The 21709-nt window shown below is 41.1% G+C and overlaps 1 protein-coding gene across 1 annotated transcript in view; it reads left to right on the plus strand.

Moving 5' to 3' along the window:
• Positions 1 to 368: 368 nt before the first annotated feature.
• The window catches only part of ULK2 (unc-51 like autophagy activating kinase 2), a 63834-nt gene continuing 42493 nt past the window's right edge, over positions 369 to 21709 (plus strand). Inside the window, exons 1-9 of the mRNA XM_082861490.1 lie at positions 369 to 486; positions 1359 to 1451; positions 2600 to 2641; positions 10915 to 10947; positions 11243 to 11279; positions 16495 to 16668; positions 17527 to 17600; positions 19368 to 19469; positions 20768 to 20826. Coding sequence (XP_082717616.1) covers positions 397 to 486; positions 1359 to 1451; positions 2600 to 2641; positions 10915 to 10947; positions 11243 to 11279; positions 16495 to 16668; positions 17527 to 17600; positions 19368 to 19469; positions 20768 to 20826 — 704 coding nt within the window. The 5' untranslated portion in view covers positions 369 to 396. The remainder of the gene's footprint in view (positions 487 to 1358; positions 1452 to 2599; positions 2642 to 10914; positions 10948 to 11242; positions 11280 to 16494; positions 16669 to 17526; positions 17601 to 19367; positions 19470 to 20767; positions 20827 to 21709) is intronic.

A 21709-nucleotide genomic window follows, 5' to 3' on the forward strand; every position in this document is an offset into this window, starting at 1 on the left:
GGCGCCGAAGGGCGGGGATGAGGGGTGCCGGGGCCTGCACCTCTCCCGGGCGCGCGCGCGGCCCCGGGGGCGCCCAGTGACGGAGGCGGCGGCGCCCCTGCCCGGCAGCGCCGAGCCCGCTTCGCCAGGGAGCCCGCTTCGTCAGGGGGCCCGCTTCGCCAGGGAGCCCGCGGCCGGCGGTGGCCGGCATGAGGAGCGGCCGGGGCCGGGCCAGGCCTCGCTGACCCCGGCCCTGCGCGGCGCCTCCCCGTTTCCGCCCGGCCTCTCGGCATGAGCGCCGGCTCGGGCCCGGGGCCTCGGCTGCCCCAGCTCGGCGGCCGGCGGGCGCGCTCGGGGCCGGCGGGCCCGCGGTGCTGATCGCCGCCCGCCCGCCCGCGCCGACCCCGGGGCGCGGCCATGGAGGTGGTGGGCGACTTCGAGTACAGCAAGCGGGACCTCGTGGGACACGGGGCCTTCGCTGTGGTCTTCCGGGGGCGGCACCGCCAGGTGAGCCCCGCCGGCCGGGCCGGGCGGCCGGCGGCGCCTGAGGCGCGGTCGCGGCGGGTGCGAGGGGGCGGCGGCGGGGCCGGGCCGGCAGCGCACGGACCCTCCCCGGTGGCCAATAATTGCAGAGCCAGCGGAAAACCGGCCGGCGGTCCGCGAGCCCGGGGCTTCCCCGACTCGGTGTCGCCTTTCCCCGCGCGGGGCCCGGACGGCCCCACCGGCCTCAGTCCCCGGGGCTGGGCGGGGCGCGGGGAGACCCAAATCGACCCGTAAGCGGGCTTAGCTTTTTTTTTTTTTTTTTTTTTTAAAGCTTCTGCTGTTTCGCAAACAGACCCCCAGCAGGTTTTAGGATCTAAAGAATTTGGAAAGGCACCTCGGGAGTGGAAATAATCCTAGAAGGCTTGGGGCAAGGGGCAGGTCCAAAGGGATGGCCTGGTTGCTTAGCCGATAAAGTAATAAATACTACTGACTTTATCATGAGAGTAACTTAAAACTCAAGGGAAAAAAAATAGCGAAAACACGTTTAATCCTACCTAGCTGTCAAATCCTGTTTTCAGTTAACTATACCACCTCCGAGGTTAACCTCCATAACTTTTAAATAGTTGTAAATAAACTGTGTCCTTTTTTCACTTAATGCTTGTTACTACGTGGTCTTCGTATTTATTTTTACTGGCTATCTTGTAGGACATTAGCTTGCTACACCTTTAATTTATAAAATCATTTTCCTGTTAGAGATTCGGGTTCTTTTCTATTTTTCTTCTCAGTGCTGTTACATGAATTTGCTAAAAACATCTTTATGCTTATAGATTTTTTTTTTTTGCTGTTGCATTGTTTCTGTGGAATAATTTGCAGGAGTAACTGTTTTTTCTTTCCAGAAAACTGATTGGGAGGTAGCTATTAAAAGTATTAATAAAAAGAACTTGTCAAAATCACAAATACTGCTTGGGAAGGAAATTAAAATCTTAAAGGTATGTTTCTTTATGTGATATTTCATACTAGATTAAAACTTAAATGGATACATGATGACATCCTTTGCAATTTTGGTAGTTGGCCCCAAGTTTGAGAATGTTCACCTGTTGCTCTCATTTTTTGCATGCTCAATTTTTTGAAACATTGAGTACTGGGAAGCTGTTTTTAAGAATAGATGTTTGTGGCTCTTGGCCAATGCTTAGAGGGATTAGATGAAAACTGCTTTTAGCTTCTCATCATTTCTTTCCCTTAGTTATTGCCTTATTGTTTGAGAAGAGGCAGGTCCCTCTTACACATTATTTATCTCTTCTGCTGATTCCTTTCATGTTATAGTTAATTTTTTTTTGGGGGGGGAGAAATGGGGGCAGTTGGAATCTTTCTTCCTTATAAATTGAACAAAGTTACTTTCCTTGGAAGTGGTCTTTTTATTTTTATTTATTTATTTAAAGTGGTCTTTTTAGATCACTCACAAGCACTGTTATCCAAGTGGGATGCTTTGAGGGAAAAAAAGAGTTCGTGGTCAAATAAGTGTGGAAAATCCTGTTTACTAAATACTTCTTGGAGAGTGACAAAGCACTTGACTCATTAAAGAAAGTCAAAAAAAATTATACAATGAAGAGACCAATTTAGGTGTGTTTAACCCAGTGTTTCCCAAAGTAATATAAACATGGAACCTTCATCTAACATTCATCAGATCTACTATTCTCTGGACAGCTCTTTGGTAAGAATTATAGCTTGTTGAAGTATACTTCGTGTTCTTTTAGGCAAATGGTGCTTTTTAAAAGCACTTTGGAATTTTATGCCTTTCTTGTTAGACATTGTATATTAAATCTGAAAGACTAGCAGAAAGTATGTGGTCATACTAACTCTGACCTTTATTTTGTAAATGAGAGTACTCACCTTGTTAAGAGTCTAAAAAATTAGGACAGTAAAAAAATATTTAGGCCCCAAGTAAAGTTTGATCAGCCACATTTGTTTTTATTCTTCAGTAGACTGAATTGTTCTAATCTAGTAACAGAAGTATGGTATACTAGAAGTAGTATAAATAGATATATATGTGTGTGTATACTTAATTTTATTTGTGTATTGAAATATTATAATTATTAGAATAAATACAAATATTTTGAATTCTCGATTTTCTTAACAGGAACTTCAGCATGAAAACATTGTAGCGCTCTATGATGTTCAGGTACCTTATTTTGGATTTTTAAAGAAATATTTGTATGTTAATAAAGAACTTAAATTTTTTTCTATTTCATACAAATCTAAGTGAATCTTAACAGAAATAGAAAATTGCCTTATTCTTGTTGAAAAGATATCTAGCTTGAGCTGTGTGTTTATTAATTAAGAATTTGTTTACAATAGCATAGGGCAGAAGGATAAAATAAATAATGGGCTGCATGAGTAAACTTACTGACAGATAATATACTATAGGAGTAGTGTTGTCTTAGGTCAAGTCCAGATCTAGCATCTCTGTGATAAATGTAGAAAGGACTATTTTGAGCTCTTAAAAAAATCAGGTAGAGCTTTTTTCTTATTGCAAAAGCAACATTTGCTAATGGTGGAGATATTAGACAATGCGTGGAATAAAAACAAAGAAACTCTGCATATTCATCTAGATTTGTCTGGTATTATCGCCATGGCATACAGTAGAGTTGCATTGTATGTGGAGGTGGGAAGGCTGGGTTCCGAAGTTACTTTCTGTTTTTTTTCTTTTAATAAATTTATTTATTTTATTTATTTTTATTTGTGGCTGTGTTGTGTCTCCGTTGCTGTGCTCGTGTTTTCTCTAGTTGCGGTGAGCAGGGGCTGCTCTTCATCATGGTGCGCGGGCTTCTCATTGCGGTGGCTTCTCTTGCGGCTCGCGGGCTCTAGGTGTGTGGGCTTCAGTAGTTGTGGCTCGCGGGCTCAGTTGCTCTGCGGCATGTGGGATCTTCCCGGACAAGGGCTTAAACCCGTGTTCCCCTGCACTGGCAGGCGGATTCCTAACCACTGCGCCACCAGGGAAGTCCTCAGAAGTTACCTTCGAAGGCAGCATTTCTATATAGTCAAAATTACCCTTGGAAATCCTTTTAAAAAGGCCAACTTTGGAGAAAATTCCTGTTTTTTGGGTGGAGCACCAGAGCAAGTAGTTGGCTTATATTTGGGGGCCATATTGTGTTTTATGAATCCCTGAATACTGGAATCACACTTGGCCAGTGATAGGCACCCAGTGAGGGCCCCAGGGGTCTGATACTGATGAGCACGCGTGAGGTTTGAGGGGCTACGGTGGCCAGGCGTTTGTAAGTGCAAGGAACAGAGGAGCAAAGCCGTGAGTAGAACGAAGTCCTTGCTCTTAGTGTGCTTAATTTTAGCGGACTGCTCTCTATATGTCCTTTAAAAAAATATATATGGTCGTTTTTCATGTCATATCGTACCACAGAGTATTTATATTTAACTAAACCTATGTTATAAGATGTTAAGGTTTTTCCCATTGTAAAAAAACAATGCTACGAGGAGAATACATACCTTCTGAAGATACCCAATTATTTCCTGCAAGTTGAGTTTCTAGAATTGGAATTACTAGGAAAAATAGCATGAACAGTTTTAAAGTTTTTGATGGCAGTGTGTGATTGTTCTCCAAAAATGTTGCAGTTTAAACTCCACACACAGAATATGTGCGTGCCGTGGGTATAGTTTATTACCTATTTAAATAGGTGTAATTTACTCCTTCATTTGAGAAATTTCAAAGCAGCCTAGAAAGAAAGGGGAAAAAAGTTTAAAGTAGAACTGATCTGATGTCAGAGTCCCTATTGAGATGTCGGTTCTCCTCAGAGCTGTTTGTATAGTTGTTTTAGTCTCTGTAGATAGAGGGCACCACGTGGTACAAGTCAGCGCCTCGTACAAAAATTGTTAAATAATATTAACTCTTAATTTCCCATCTTTTGAGAAGTGCAGAAAACCCTGTCAATTTCAGAGTAGGTCTTGCTTTCAGGGTAGAGAGTGTAGTTGGATTTTTTCTATCAGAATGAGAAATATTTAAAAGTACTGGTTTTGGCTGCAGAATGAGGCAGCATCAGGGAGAACATGTACTCAGAAACCAGAATTAAGGAACAGTTGGGAATGTCAAGGTGACTGCATGAGAATGTTTACTGTTTTGTGCATTGTGTACTCCTGGAACTAATTTGTAAAAATAAACTTAAGAACCATTAGTCGAATGAATCTAGTCTTCAGCATTTGGCTGTCAAGTAAACAGAGTTTGGATTTGCTTCCTGGATTCCGACCGTTCATCAAGGGGTACAGGGTGTTGGCACCATTCTCACTGGCCATCTCTTGTGGAGGTCCACCTCAAGTTTGTGTGCACTTTGATGAATTGAGAACTTTTGACGTTGTTTGTAGTGATCAGGTTTCAGTTTGGATGACACTTAAAAAGAAACACATTTTCCCTAATTACAAAAGTAATATATGCCCACAGTTAAAATATTCCAACATTGTCAACACAAATAAATTGGAAAAGACATGGCACTTCCCAGAGACAACCACTGTTTGTTATATTTATTTTAGAGTTTTCTAAATAGATATATGAATCTATAATCAAGTGGGAGGAGGCCGGGCTCCAGTGAGGGCGGGGAGAACAGGTCAGCTTCCCATGCAGATGCGGCCTCTGGGAGGAGCTGACAGGAGGGACGAGCTAGCATGAGGACCTGGAAGAAGGGGTGTGGTGGGAGTGCAGACGGGAGGTAGGAGTAGTGCTGAGTGATGCAGGAGAGGGTGGAGGGGCCACATGGGGTGGATCTCTAGTTTGAGGACAGTGCAGAACCATTTGGAGGGTGATACCATGTCTGTTTTTCAGAAGATACATATCTTTGAGCATTCTGGGCATGAGGTAAATATTGTTAGTTGGGAATACTTCCCTGCATGAATGTCAGTGATCTGGATAAACATCCACCTCTTGGTAATTTTTAGTATAGTGAGAAAAAGATGCATTTCATAGAGGGTGCTGGCAAACTGAGACAAAATGAAGTTGGACGTCTATTTTCATCATTTTCCAAAATAACTTTTAGATGAATTAAAGGCTTAAATATGTAATCTAAGAGCTAGAAAGGTATTTTAAATCAAGATAAACTCAGAAGCCATAAAAGTGGTAGGGACATACAAAATTTTTTAAAAATTATTTCATAGCAAATAATATTGTGAACAAATTGACAGCCATAAAAAGGAACAAACTTGATAGTTGCCATAACATATGAATCTCAAACATTATGTTGAGAAAAAGAAGCCAGCTATATACAGCTATTGTGTGATTCTGTTTTTGTGAGTTTCAAGAGGAGACGGGACTCAGCTAGGGTGATAGAAATTGGGGAAAGCAGATCAGAGGTTGCTACTTAGTATCAGGGACGGACAGAAAAGGGGTATGTGGGAACTTTCTGGGCTGATGGAAATGTTCTGTATTTTGACTGGAAGCGTAGTTATGTGGGTGTATACATGTGTCACAAGTCTTTGTACACTTAAATCTATACCACAGTAAAATGCAAAAACATGGAGTTGACGAATGGCAGTTTGAGAAAATTTGTACAACCTGAAAGGTGACGGGCTGACACCTAAAATGCATAAACCTCGCAAATTAAGGAAAAGACAACCCAAAGAGGAAGTGAGCAAAGGATACAAATTGTTGGTTCTTATAAGAGAAATAAAAATGGCTAAGAAATGCATGATATTCATGAACAAGTAGGGAAAGGTAAATTAAGGTAACAGATGTCACTTCTCAGCCTTCCGGTGGGCAAAATTAAAAAGTGCAGTAATTCTTACTGGTGGGATTGGGGGGAGGTGTAAGCTATTCTCCTGTGTCACTGGCACAAATGTGAACCGCTAGAATGTTTTGGGGATGCTGTCTGGCGACACCTTGCCCCCATGCCCTGAAGAATAGTCCCGACACTGCGGTCAGAGCCCTCCCCCCGTAGTGCAGGTAGGGCGTGTCCCTCCTCTGTGCGGACCCCATTCCTGTGAGTGAAAGCCCAACCCCGTTGCCCCTGGCTCTTGCTCCCCTGCTCTGTGCTTCGCTGCTTGTGTTCCGTCCACTCGGGCTTCCTTGTGGTTCCTGGAGCGCCGTGTCCCCTACAGGGAGACTGTATGCACAGGACGGTCTCCGTGTCTGTAGCCTGCACAGGCACGCCCCAGCCTCCTTTAGGTCCTTCTTCAAGCGCTGTGCTTTCAGGGACGCTTTCTTTAGCCACCTAAATAAAACTGCAGTCCCTCCCCAGCGCGGTCTCCCCTCCTCCCAAGCACCTATCACCTCTAACGAGCTCTGCATACATATTTCTTCTGTTTGTTGTCTTGCGCCTGACCCTCCCTTCTTAGAATTGAAGACTGGGGAGAACAGGGCATTTAACTCTGTTGGCTTTCTGCTGTATCCTCAGGACCTGGAATAGTGTCTTGTATATAATAGGTAGTTAAAAAATCTTTCAATGAGGAGAACTGTCTGTCATCATTAGAAATACACACCCTTTTACTAAGCAACCCAGATTCCTGGGCATCTATCCCAGAGCCATAAAAGCTTGAGAATTAGGATGTATGTCCAAGAACCAATATAGCTTTGCTTATAATGGCCGAAACTAGAAACAAGTGATGTTCCTTAGCAAGGGAATAGCTTAATAAATGGTGATATAGTCACACTATGACATATAACACACTTATGAAAAAGGGTTGTCTGTATGTAGTTGACCTGGAGGGATTTCTTTGGTGTATTACTGAGTGAGGAAAGCAAGGTTCAGACATCTATATATAATATCCCGTTTTTTCAAAGTAAAGTATGTATATGTTTAACTTATGATTGTATGAGTAAAAGAAAGATATGGAAGGATATTAAAATTTAAAAAACCTAGCATGTACATGCTTCCTTTGGGTATGAATATGTGTACAAGTATTACAGATGCATGAAAGCAAGACCGCTGAGATATTAACAGCGCTTCTTTCAAATGGTGAGATTAAGGTGATTTTTTAACTTTCTTCCTTCAGATTTTATGTATCTTAAGTTTTTGCAGTAAGCACATACTTTTTTTTATAATCAAGAAAAAAAGCAATTTTCTTCTTTTGGGGAAAGGGGAAAACCTACTTTTGCTTTCTTTCTTTCTGTAATCCTTGGGCAGTCTTCTGATTATGAATTAGCATTCCAGGTATTTTTATGCCAGTTAGGGAGTATATATAGAGAGAGTATTAGACCTAATCATTATGGTTAGAGAAAGACATATTCTCCATTATAAATTAATAGGCATACGAGTTTCTTAAAGTGTGTAAAACACTGGCTACTCTGTGGAGAGTGGGCACAGGTGGATATGGGGCCACCATGCTGCAGGTGTTTGGGTGGGTGAAGGCACCGGTGGAAATGGGGAGACCTGGACAGACTGGTGGAATGTCTAGGAGGCCGGGTTGATAGGACTTGGGTCTGTAGGAGGTGAAGAAGAGGGAATCACAGTTGGCAGCTCTTTGTCGTTTGTGTTGAAGTGGTTTTCCCAGCCCTCTGGTCTGCTCCCTGCCCCTTCCTTGGGTTCCATTAATTTGCTAGAGTGGCTCACAAAACTCAGAGAAAACTTACCAGATTACTGGTTTATTATAAAAGAATGTAACACAGGAACAGCCAGATGGAAGAGATGCTTAGGGCAAGGTATCCACCCTGAGTGGGCCACTCTCACCAGATGTCATCATGTTCACCATCCTGGAAGCTCTTGGAAGCCTGTCCTTTTGGGTTTTTACGGAGGCTTCATTATAGAAGAGGAATTTCTGGATCATAGGCTATGCATAGGCCTAGCTTATACTGCCAGCGTATTGGCTTACACTCCCACCACATTTCGTCAGTTTGTCACGCCACATCCTTGCCAGCACTCGGCAGTGTTAGCCATTCAGGTGATGAGGTGTCTTATTATGATTGTGATTGGCGTTTTCCTGATGATTCCTGATTTGAGTACCTTTTGTAAGTTTATTAGTCATTTAAATATCTTTTTGAAATTCCTGTAGAAGCTTGTTTTTCTATTGGGTTGTCTTTTTGTTATTAATTTGTTAGAGTTCTTTATATATTGTGGATATGAGTCGTTTGACAGATATGGGTGTTGTGAATGACTTACCCACTCTGACTTGCCTTTTTGCTATCTTAACCGTTTGTTTTGGTGAGTAGAAATTCTTAATTTTAATGTAGTCCAGTGTATTGTTTCTTCCTTTTGTATTTAGTGCTTTTGTGTCATATTTAAGAAAACTTCGCCCACCCTAGGGTCATGAGGATGTTCTTTGTTTTTCCCCAGAGTCTTTATTGTTTTATCTGGCACATTTAGCTCTCTAATCTACCTGGAAATGAGTTTGTATGTGGCGTGAGGTAGGGGTCACAATTCATTTACTTTTACAAAGGGGAGCCAGTTGATCTGTTGCTGAACCGACATCCTTCCCTTCTGTACTGTCATCTCTGCATTGCGAGCTCACATGTGGGGGCCTGTTTCTAGACTCTTTTCTGTCCCCTTAGCCTTTACCTCACTGTCTTTTTCAGTATAGTTTTATGATATCTAGTATCATACCTGATATCTAGTAGTATAAATCCTCCAACTTTTTCTTTTTCTGCATGATATTTAGTTATTCTTTGCCTTTTGCATTTCCACATACATTTTGGAATCAACTTGTCAACTTCCACACATGCACAAAACCTCCTTCGATTTTGATTGGGACTGTACTGAAACTTAAGGAGAATTTCTTTGTGGAAAGATTTTAAATTATAATTCAGTTTCTTTAACAGATACATACCTTTTCAAATTTTCTACTTCTTGTCAGTTTTAGTAAGTTGCGTTTTTCCTCAAATTGTTTTTGTTTGTTTGTTTGTTTGTTTTTTTGCGATACGCAGGCCTCTCACTGTTGTGGCCTCTCCCGTTGCGGAGCACAGGCTCCGGACGCGCAGGCTCAGCGGCCATGGCTCACGGGCCCAGCTGCTCCGCAGCATGTGGGATCTTCCCGGGCCGGGGCACGAACCCATGTCCCCTGCATCGGCAGGCGGACTCTCAACCACTGCACCACCAGGGAAGGCCCCTCAAATTGTTTTTCAGTGTATTCGTTTCATGCAAATTTTGGCATACTGGCATTGAGTTGTTCATAATGATATCCTTTTTTTCCCCTTCTTTTTAGAGAATAGGTGTTTTTTTTTATCAAGTTAATAAGGACTTTGAGTAGGGAAATGTTAAAATGAAATTCATTATGTTTAGTTTTGTTGGTGGAAGTTCTGGGGAGTAGTTGAGGATGTGGATGTCTTAACATTAGAAGGGAGGGTAAATATATATTCAGCTTTGGAAAACCCTTGGTGTGGTCTGGCTCACAGGTATGTTGGCCTCACTTCTCAGCCTTTCTGACCCTACAAGCATTTCTTAGTTCCCTGGGCTCCAGTACCGTTTCAGTTTTGATTTGTATATAGATGGCTTGATTGGTTTTGCTAAAAAATGAACGTTTTTTTCTTCTTCCTTTGCTGACTCGTCCTGGCTCTTGCAGCTCCTCCTGCTGCAGGTTACTCCGGTGCTTCCTGTAAAGGACGGGCCTTTATGCAAGGGGGGTGTTGGAGAGAATGATTGAATCTGTGGAGATTTTCATTGCTTCAAAGGTGGGCAAAAGAAGGTCTGCCCGAGAAGTCAAAGATGTTAAAGTATTTCTGCCTTATTTATTGAATGAGTGAGTGAATGTTTGGGGAAACTAAGTGGTTATGTGTACCCCCAAAATTGTGAAAACCAAGACGGGAATGTGTCTTTGTCATATTGAAGGAACAGAAGTTCTTTGTGTCTCCTTAGCCTCCCCTTAGGCGTCCCTCGCTCTCTTTCCTCTGCAGTAGCTAGGGTATGGTGCTCCTACATGATTAAACAACACTGGTTTGAGATCAGATTTTTGTATTTTATACTTGAGAAGAAGAAAATTTTGTTGAAAGGTATGTTTAATGATTTCTCATGTGATAAAATGTCTTCCCTTTGCCAGCAATTCCCAAGTAATGTGATTGCCTTCAAATATACAGAAAAACAAAGAACTAAGCATCCTGGATCATGTATTCCAGAACTCAGATTGTGCATTTAGTGTTGCTAGGGAGGATTTATCAAGTCATGCTCCAAATCGTAAACTTTTCAAAGTGGAAGTGCTTCCTTGAGGACCAGAGAATCCTTCCTTTTTTCCACAAGCGGTAAATTTACCATAACCATAACCAAAAGATGAATCTTTCTTCCAAAAGATGAATCTTTCTTTAGTTCTTTCCATGAATAGAATTGAGCTTTTTGATGACTACATTAGTGTCATTGAAGCTGAGGTGCTATGTCATTGTTTTGGGGATTTTAAATTTCACTTACGAATGGATTTTGTGAGTTCATTTTACTTGTTTAAAATGGACACATGTACTTTTTTTATTAACTGTCATTATTTTTAAAATTTGTGCTTAATATTTTCTCTAATCTAAACCATATTTAATATGTTTACTTTCAGGAATTACCCAACTCTGTCTTTCTGGTGATGGAGGTAGGTAGTATACAGGTTTCTGTTTAATTTATTTCAAATTTCTTTTGATTAATAGGTACTTTAAAATTGATGGTAGGTTATTTGAAAATTTGGATTAATAAAGTTGATTCAGTGATTTAGATTCTATTTTATAAGGAATATAAAATTTTAAAATGTTGATTCTATAATTCTTATAATTTGTGAGACTGGATTTATATTACATACAAATGTATTTTTAATTAAAGTTAACTGATAATGAATTGAATTAAGCTTGAAGCAGTGTCTTATTTTAATTACTTTTTCTTTTATATATCAGTATTGCAATGGTGGAGACCTGGCAGATTATTTGCAAGGTAATTTTTTTTACTTTGTCAGTGTTCAGTGTAGTAATGTAGTCTGTTTAGTCTTCATTTACTTCTGAAATATGCTACCCCTGTTTTCTGTACTTGTATAGAAACATTCAGTAAATATTTGTGTATGTGTAATTGTGGTCACTTTGCTGACTGACTGTCATTGTTGTGGTTTTGCTCCTAAACTTTGCTTGTGTATAAGTACTTGTTTGTGTGTGCCTCTCCCGGACAGTTTGAGAGGTAGGGCCTCTCCCCAAGAGAGAAAAACCAACAGAATTTCTCTTCAAAAGATGCTAGTGGGCTGCTGTCAGTGAACCTTTAGTCCATTTCATTTACTTCACAGAAACAAAACAAAACAAAGCAAACCAGAATGGAAGAATGTATCCAAGAATGTGTTTATTAATGTGAATGTTGCTCGTAAATTTTTAAAAATGTTACAAGGGATTAAGTGTAACCTTGAAATTATTATGTGGCCCAGAGGTAAGATATTTTGTGGCCCAGGGGTAAGATTTTAGTACTGGATGTTGCTAGTATCTAAAGTGTATTCATGTAGGACAGTAAGTGCTCAAATCAAATTGTGTCCCTCAAAAGTGCTTTTTAAAACGACGTTAGGTGAGGCCAGCACCTACTTTCTCTCCCCTTAAAGATACACGGGGAGTCGGCAAAAAGGGAGAGACTCGCCACTCAGCCTAGAGACAGGCCATGGCAGTTGCTTGTGAAAACACTAAGACAGCAGTAAATACACGCACAAAGGGTATGGACAGCTTACAGAAGAGAAACAACATATTTCAAATGTTCAAGTAAACGAGAAGTGCAATTGAAAATGAGATTTAAAAAATCTTTAGAATATATTGCTGAGGTTTGGAAAGCCATGTAGAAATAATGTAAAGAACACAAGGATTACTCCTTCTAAATACAGCTGAAGCTCCTGTAGGCCCTTCTGTGATCCTACTCCGGTCCCTCCCGCTTAGAGACAGCCATTATCCTGAACTCAGGAGTTTAGTCCATGTGTGTTTTTGTATTTCCCTGAGATTCTTTTTTAAGAAATTCTCAGTTTGATGAAAAGATTTTTCAAAATGTCATTTCCTAGTGGATACCGTGCAGAGACAGGCACTTTCTTCACTGCTGGGGGAGAGGAGTTGGAGCTAGAAGACACCTTGCCTTTACCTTCTGGTCCGCCTCTGAATCTTGAACTCCTTGACTGCTTAGTGATCCTGATGAAAGCTCCTTTCCCTGGGGTCAGGTTGAGGGGCACCTTAGCCGTTTAGAGCCCTCATTGGAATATCAGTTTCCTTCTTTCACAGAAATCCTGTTGGACTGACATAGGTGCTGATGCTGCTGTAGCAGATTTGTTAGCTTCGACAGCACTTTTGTCTGTGATGTTGAACTCTGCATTGGATATTCCAGAGCAAGAGTGCTAGAACAGGAGACCCAAGAGTAAAGAGCTTACCAGAATGCTGCAGTCAGGCAGGCAGGCTGGTTTGCAGTAGTTCTGCTGTTCATATAACTTAATCACTATGCGATTTTGGTCATTATTTAACCTCTCCCTGGTCTCTAGCTGCCAGTTGAAGAGACATGTAAACTAAATTTGGTCCTTAAGGAATTGTCTAGAATTAAAGAATTGTCCACTCTTCAATATGGTACCATGGACCACGTGGGACTGTTGAGCTCTTGAAATGTGGCTAGTCTGAATTGAGATGGTGTGCTGTGATATAAAACACATGTTGGATTTTGAACACTTCATAGGAAAAAAGAATGATTATATCTTAAGTTTTTTATATTGATTATAGGTTGAAATGATAATATTTTGGAAGTAGTAGATTAAATATATGTTAGTCCACCAGTTTCTTTTCATGTTTGAAAATGTGGCTACTAGAAAACTTGAAGGTACGTATGTGACTCACATTATATTTCTGTTGGAGAGCACTGGTCTGGAAGATCTGGCGGCCAGAGGTCTGGATGGTCTAATGCCGCTAAATCACAAGACAGCTATTTAGTCCTTTTATTTGCTTTGATAAATAAAGTCCCTTTTCTATCGAAAGATAGAAAATAACTTCTATCAATTGCAAGTTTTAAATAAGACAAATTGTAGAGTAGTTGGTAAGTTGTACTTTAATTCTAGCAGATATCTTCAGTGTGGCAGCCACAGCTGAGCCTGCCCTGCTAGGGCGAACTGCTCAAGAGTTCATTCATCTGAGAGTTTTCATGATAGCTGTGCCTTTAAAATGTTAAACTTTTAACGTGAGAATTTCAATTTATGGGATTGTGTTGAGAGTAGGCATCCTGTGTTCATAGAAATATGTGAATTTTTTACTGTCGTTTGTGCCCAGAAGCAGCCTAAACTAGGTCATTAATTTTTCCCCACAGGAACAGTGTTAGAATTTGGACTCTGAATCAGATAAACCCTAAGTCTATTCAATAGTATGTCATGGGGCAGTGATACTGGTTCTAAGCAGCCGTAGTCATTTAAAGTAGCAAAATTTTTCTAAGCCCTAGAATGAAAATGTAAATGAATGAAATGGAAGAAACTGTACCATCCTTTTTTTCCCCCCCCCCCGCTGTACGTGGGCCTCTCACTGTTGTGGCCTCTCCTGTTGCGGAGCACAGGCTCTGGACGCGCAGGCTCAGCGGCCATGGCTCACGGGCCCAGCCGCTCCGAGGCATGTGGGATCCTCCCGGACGGGGGCACGAACCCGCGTCCCCTGCATCGGCAGGCGGACTCTCAACCACTGCACCACCAGGGAAGCCCTGTACCATCCATTTTTAAAATTTTATTTATTTATAATACATTTAATTAATTAATTTATTTTTGGCTGTGTTGGGTCTTCGTTGCTGTGCACGGGCGCTCTCTAGTTGCGGCGAGCAGGGGCTACTCTTCGTTGTGGTGCGCGGGCTTCTTCTCATTGCGGTAGCTTCTCTTTTTGGGAGCACGGGCTCTAGGCGCGTGGGCTTCAGTAATTGTGGCTCACGGGCTCCACCAGGTAGGCTCAGTAGTTGTGGCGCACGGGTTTAGTTGCTCCGCGGCATGTGAGATCTTCCCAGATCAGGGCTCGAACCCGTGTCCCCTGCATTGGCAGACGGATTCTTAACCACTGCGCCACCAGGGAAGCTCTACCGTCCATTTTAACTGTTTCAGTGTAATTTAAGTAAGACATTACAAAAATAAAGCTCTAGTTATTGATTTGATGCTCCCACTAATGTGCAGTCATTTATGTGTTGCCACCTGCAGGAAAGTAGATCTGGAAGAATATACTCCAGAGGTAGACAGTGTTCATTCATCTCCAGGATGGGGTTAAGGAAGATTTCACTTTTCATATGTTTTAGCGTATTTGGATTTTTATTTTTTAATAGCATCAGGAAAAGAACTCCAAAAGAATTTTAAAAAGTGGATAGGTTAAGAACTACCCTCACAGAAAAAAGTATTAGATAATTTTTTTTAAAAGTACATTTATTTATTTATTTTTGGCTGTGTTGAGTCTTTTATTCATTGTTGCGCGCGGGCTTTCTCTAGTTGCGGCGAGCGGGGGCTACTCTTTGTTGCGGTGCACGGGCTTCTCATTGCTGTGGCTTCTCTTGTTGGGAGCATGGGCTCTAGGTGTGCGGGCTCAGTAGTTGTGGCTCATGGGCTCTAGAGCACAGGCACAGTAGTTGTGGCGCACGGGCTTAGTTGCTCCATGGCATGTGGGATCTTTCTGGACCAGGGCTCAAACCCGTGTCCCCTGCATTGGCAGGTGGATTCTTAACCACTGCACCACCAGGGAAGGCCAATTTGGTAATTTTTAAACCATGGGGATTTAGTTTATTTGAAGATGTTAAGGACATAAACTGTCACTTAATGTCTCATTAAAATGATTTTTAAAAAATAATTAATTAATTTAGTTTTGGCTGTGTTGGGTCTTTGTTTCTGTGCGTGGGCTTTCTCTAGTTGCGGTGAGCGGGGGCCACACTTCATTGCGGTGCGCGGGCCTCTCACTGTCGCGGCCTCTCTTGTTGCGGAGCAGAAGCTCCAGACGCGCAGGCTCAGTAGTTGTGGCTCACAGGCCTTTGCTCCGAGGCATGTGGGATCTTCCCAGACCAGGGCTTGAACCTGTGTCCCCTGCATTGGCAGGCAGATTCTCAACCACTGTGCCACCAGGGAAGCCCCTAAAATGATTTTTAAAGTAATACTTCACTTGTTCTGAGTGTTAATGTTATTTCTTTCTTAATCTTAAGTGCATATGGAAAGGTTATAAAGAATATATTCTAGAGTTGTATGGGCAGAAATATGTTCACAAAGGCTTTAAAATGGGGCCATGGATATTAAATCCCTAATGTAGATTCAAGGAATGACTTTTAGAACCACTGTCTTGAAGTATATATTTGTGTACTGCCCACATTTGAGTACTTATGTGCCAGACCTTTTTCTAAAGTCTCTATTATTAAATATGCTGTCTTGCTTGATTGTTACAACAGCCCCGTGTGGTTAGTCTATTTTCAGCTTTTTATAGATGAGGATGGGCACAGAGGGGTCATCTTCCAGGGTCACAGAGTAAGTGGAGGAGCTGGGATTTGAACAAAGGCAACCCGACTCCAAACCAAGCTCTGTTCCGTTACGTGCTCCAGTGTGCACGTAGAAACACTGCTGTTTGCTCAACAGTGACTACCCTCAGATCATTCCTACCACCTCTTCATAGTACCGAAGACATGGCTTCTTACGGGTGTCTTTAGTTAGGAGAGATGCTACAGTGAGGCGGTGTGCTGGCAACAGGGAGATGGGAGGAGACAGGTGTAGGGCCACCAACCCCGGCAGGCCCACGTGGAAGGGATGCCCAAGTCTCGCCATCCAAGCAGTTCACCTGTTTTTAATTCGTGCTCAGGTAATGGTTGGAATTAAATGTGGACATTTATTCCAGGTATTTGATATGAAGGGGACTTATTTTTGGCTTGTGGAGGAGACTCACATTTGTTGAGCACCTCTTGTTATGCTCATTCTTCCCAGTAAAAATGCGAGAGGAAAGCCAAAGAGGAACACCAGTGAAAATGAAAGGTGCAAGTGTAAATCAGTTCTCTTTACAACAGATTGATTAAAAATTTTGAGATATCCGCTCTCTCTTCACAGACTTAAATTGTTAAAGTAAAAACAGTGAGAAAATGCGAATCCCAGTTCCGTACTCCCTCAGTGTTCTCCTCAGAATGTGCAGATGATACTTGAATGTTGATGGAGCGCCTTTTCTCCCAGCTAAAGGCACTCTCAGTGAAGACACCATCAGAGTCTTTCTGCATCAGATTGCAGCCGCCATGCGGATCCTGCACACCAAGGGGATCATCCACAGGGATCTCAAGCCCCAGAACATCCTGCTGTCCTATGCCAACCGTAGGAAGGCCACTGTCAGTGGTATTCGCATCAAAATAGGTACCTGGCTCTGTATTGTCTCATGCAAAGAACGTTTTTGGGACTTGGTATTTTTAGATAATTTTAGTTCAGCTTTGTTAGAATGATGGACTTTGTTGAGGCACTTTTAACATTTTTATTGAGTTCAGTGAGGTACATTTGGATATGGGAACCCTTTACATTATTGGCAGCAGGCGCTAGACAGGGCCAAAGACCCCATGCTAGGAGCTCTGAGTGCAACTCCCAGCAGGAAATCCTGCTTCTCCTTATCACAGGGAAGCTAATGTATCATGGTTGCTGGCAGCAAATTAATAACCCTGATTCTTTACAGCTTGTTGGATTTTAACGTGAGGGACCTGAGAGATCATTTAGTTCAGGCTTCTTACTTGGAAGTTTTTTTAGCACTCTCAGGATTATTTGAAGCAGTTTATAATGCTAGATTTTTTTTAAAGTTTTTCTCTTCGTTGGTGGAAAAATGATTATTTAGCAATATTTTAAGAAATCTCTGATATTTTATGGGTTACATCTGGTATCTGGAGGAGGACAAAAACAGCTCCAGTTCTATACTGGTATTGATATTGGATGAGAGCTGTATTAATGGATCATGTGTTATAATTAGCATTTTCTCTTGCGAAGTGTGGCACTTCCTTCTTGGTTACAAAACTGGCAGAGCAGTGACTTGTGCAGTTGGTGATGACTACTGTTTCTTAACTTGTTGAAAGTGAGGTAGCTCTTTTTTCTTTGGTGGACAGTCTTATTCAGTAAGCTTTAATTTCTCACAGTTCTTTTGTACCCTCCTATATCTTTAAAGAATCATATGATCTGTGTTAACTGAGCAAAGATATCATTTGATTTTCTCCTTTTTATTTTGTGAAATAGCGGATTTTGGTTTTGCTCGTTACCTACATAGTAACATGATGGCTGCAACGCTGTGTGGGTCTCCAATGTACATGGTGAGTGAGTGTTTGCATCCTTGTGTGTTTACAGCACAGCAGCATAAGCATTGGAATTTAAGTATAATGCTTGTTTCCAAGTAAGATGTGATTTTATGTATAGTCTGAGTTTTTATTATATTACAAATGTTAATTCTATTACTGATAATGATATAATGCAGACGTCTTTCACTTTAGTATAGCGGACTGTGAAAGTCTGTCATCTTTGCCCATTGGCATTTATTTTTTAACATGATTGGTTAGTTATTATGGTAGAAATCTCCTGTTAGATTAAATTGAAAACAAAAGTTGATGAAATATGGTCATGCTATACATAGTATAATTTTAGGAATACTTAAAAAAAAACCTTTTGGGGCACGTACCTCTTCAGCTGTCGGGTGTAGTCACCTTCTGCATGTTGTCTCTTTAGACAGTATCCCTATATTGTAGAAGTGTTTTCCATCAGTGTCACACTTAACAGCTGAAAAAAATCTTAGTTTTCCTCTTTATCCTCTCCTGTGGTTACTGTCAGGTCTAATAGGGTGAAGCTGTGAAACTTCTGAACTAATGTGAGGTGTTAAGCCTGGAAGTACCTTAATTCTGGAACTTCAGAATCCTGTGAAGTAAATAAATGTACCTATTTCAGTTTTAATTTAAAATGGTTTTATGTTCAATTAGGGTTTCTTCTAATGTAAAACCACTTTGAGCTAAGGGAACTAGTAATCAAAGTGCAGAAAAAATTTTTTGTATTAGACTTACTTTTTCCTGATAATAATCTTACTGCTTATTTAGTAAATGTTATAATTTAATATAATTAAATACTATTTTGCACTTCTTGAGTGTGAAAGTAGTTCAGCCTTGAACTAATAACCTTGAGGATAGACAGTGCTTGGGCTGATTATTAAAGGGAGGTGGCTCAATAAGAAATTTATTAAGGACAATAAATAAAAATGTTATGCCTGGAAAATAAAATTTCATATCTTTTAAGTGTATTTGACTTTCCTATTTAATGCTATGCTTGCCTTGATGGATGGTATTTTTAAAAAGCAACATCTAATGAGAGGGTGGGAAAATAGCTGTGACAAAGCAGCAGAGAAAAAAAAATTTTATTTTTTTGGCTGCTCTGAGCAACATGTGAGATCTTAGTTCCCCGACCAGGGATCGAACTCACGCCCCCTACATTGGAAGTGCGGAGTGTTAACCACTGGACTGCCAGGGAAGTCCCAAGATAGTTTTCATTATTGTATTTTGCATAACAGATTTTCCATTATTTTAAAAGTTTTCAAATGACAGGAATAATATAGCAGACACTTGTGTACCTACCATCCGTATTTAACAAAGTTAACATTTTGTCATGTTTGCTTTGATCTTTTTTTAGAAACAAAGTATTTCAGAAACAGTTCATGTGCCCTCCGTAGCCCTCCTTTTTCCATTTCCCACTCTCCTACCCCAGAAGTAACCTCTATCCTGTAATTGGGGTATATTTTTCTTTATTATTATTTTAATACTCTTTTTGTAGTTTATGTGTCCATAATATTATATAGAAATGTTTGTTTCTGCAACTTGCTTCTTTTCATGCGCCGTTGTTTCTGAGATTTACCAGTAAGCCTCAATGTAAGAATGTGGTTCTGTATTCATTGCAGTATCATTTGATTAGGGCAATATCACAGTGTGTTGTTTTTATTTTTGTGGTTTTGTTAGGAGTATGACCTTTTCCAGCTAATTAATCCATACATATTAATTATGTAAATGACCTAATGCATGTCTCTTGAATTGTTTTATCCCCAGGCTCCTGAGGTTATTATGTCTCAACATTATGATGCCAAGGCCGACCTGTGGAGCATAGGGACAGTGATATATCAGTGCCTTGTTGGAAAACCACCTTTTCAGGTACCTTGACTTTTTTTGGATGTGCTCAGTTTGGGGATCTTCTCATTTTGCAGTTGCCTTTGACTTATAAAATGGGGAATACAGTTGACCCTTGAACGATGTAGGGGTTAGGGGTGCTGACCCCTTGCAGTGGAAAATGTGCTGTAACTTTACAGTCGGCCCCTTGTACTTGCCGTTCTGCATCCGTGGGTTCAACCAACTGCAGATCGTGTAGTACTGTAGTATGTATCGAAAAAAGGTTCCTGCACAGTTCAAACCCATGGTGTTCAAGGGTCACCTGTACTTTGAAAGCAGTGTTTCTGGTTCCTCTGTGACTTGTTTTGATTTTGTTAACAGGCAAAACTGCTGTAGTGAGCCAGAGCATCTTTCGCTTTTTCCTTTTTTATCTGCCTTCCCTAGTAGTTGTACTGGGCCTGGGGCCGCTTAGGTTCCCCAGCTCATAAAAGCTGGTGCAGCTTAGCTAACAACCTGGTGGGAAATAGGTGTGAACAGTGATGTCAGCGCTTCCTGCTTAGTCTTGTTTTGGGGTCCTGGAATCCACGTGAGGGCTAGGGTAGGTCTGGGAAGATCACTGGAAACTGTCCCCAGCTCTCTATTCCTGTCACTGCTGGGTGAGAGGTAATTATTTAGGCTTTATGGAAGTTACTTTGAGTAGATCTTCCTCTCCCTTAACATCCTGTCAAAAAGAAGCCTCCTAGGGTATAATCACAATGATTCTTCTTGAGTTCATACTGCCCAGTTACAAAGAGGAGTTTTGAATCTGAAAACTGGAACAGAGTGAAATTATTTGCCCAGCATGGTTTCTAAAAGTCGGTGACACAGCCAGGTTGAACACTTAATTTCCCAACCTAGTTTGGGCGTAGAGACAGCTTCACTAATTCAGCAGCCCTTATTATGAGGGTGCTGCTTGTTACTATGGCAGAAGAGTAGCAGTCATCTGAGTTCTCCTCCTTGAATCCCTCGGAGGTAAAATACACCCTGATCTTACACAGCAAAAATACACCTGTGGGTAGGCATGTAACCTCCAGAGTGGTGATTTTCAGGCCTTTCTGAGAATCTGACCTCAGAAAAGGTACATTATTATGCCCAGATGTGCAGAACTCATGTACAATTTCAGAAGTTTTTTAAGTTCCTGGTGCCCATCTATGGCTCCTTCAGCATTCCATGGCTTTCAGGTTCAGAGTCTCTGTTCTATAGCAGAATGTGAGCTTTGATCATATGATTTGGAATTTTTGCCCTTAGTTGTTTAGGAAATTAAACCTTTTTCTTCCCTTTTTTTTTTTTTTTTTTAAAAACAGGCTAATAGTCCTCAAGACCTACGGATGCTTTATGAGAAAAACAGAAACTTAACGCCTAGGTATGTGTTTTGATTACACTGGGTTTTACCATTTGTCGGTGCAGTGTTATCTATTTGAATTCTATGTGTTTTATGTTTTTCCGTTATTGAATCTTTTTTCAATTAACAGTAAGGAGAGCTTTCATTTTAACAGGAAATTAGAAAATTACTAGTGTATCGTAGGTGCCTGTGTGCTGTATCATTTTCTTTCTTTTTAAAAATGTTAAGTTTATTTAAAAGAAAAACCTACAGAAGTTATATGTGTTCTTTGAGGGGAGGGAGATGCAAACAGAATAGATGTGCTTAAAGTAGAAAATAGCTAGGCTTTCCCCTAGAAAATAGCTAGCTCTAAAATAGCTAGAGAGTCCCCAAGTTAGATGTAACGTATTTTGTTTAATCAGATCCCTGTTTTCATTTTTTTGGATACTACAAACAGGCTTTACTGAGGAGAGATTGTGTATGTGTGTGCGTACGTGCATGTATACACACATTTGTGCATTCCTTTAGGATGGACTCCTAGAAATGGAATTGTTGGGCTTAGAGACACTCTCTCCAGCTCGGCTGGCCCTGTTTGCACTGCTGAACAAGCAGTGCGCTCCTTTCCTGCGTTCTACCAGCAGGGGTTGTTACCAGTCTCGATGCCTCCCAAGCAGGGCCAATTAGCTCTTCATTTAACTTGCATTATTTTCTTTACCAGTGAGGTTGGCTCGCTATTTGTTTAACATCCTTTTGTAGTTTTTATTCCGTGAATTACATATTCCTATTACTCACTTTTTTTTTTATTGCCTTGTCCTTTTTTATTGGATTTCAGGAAGCTGTGTTATTTCTCACTTGTATTTATTTAAGCTCTGCCCTTTTGCAGATGGAATTGGAGGTGGCTGTTTGTCTAACAGAGAACTCTGTA

Source organism: Leucopleurus acutus (genome assembly GCF_964270905.1).
Source record: "Leucopleurus acutus genome assembly, chromosome: 19".
Lineage (NCBI taxonomy): Eukaryota > Metazoa > Chordata > Mammalia > Artiodactyla > Delphinidae > Leucopleurus > Leucopleurus acutus.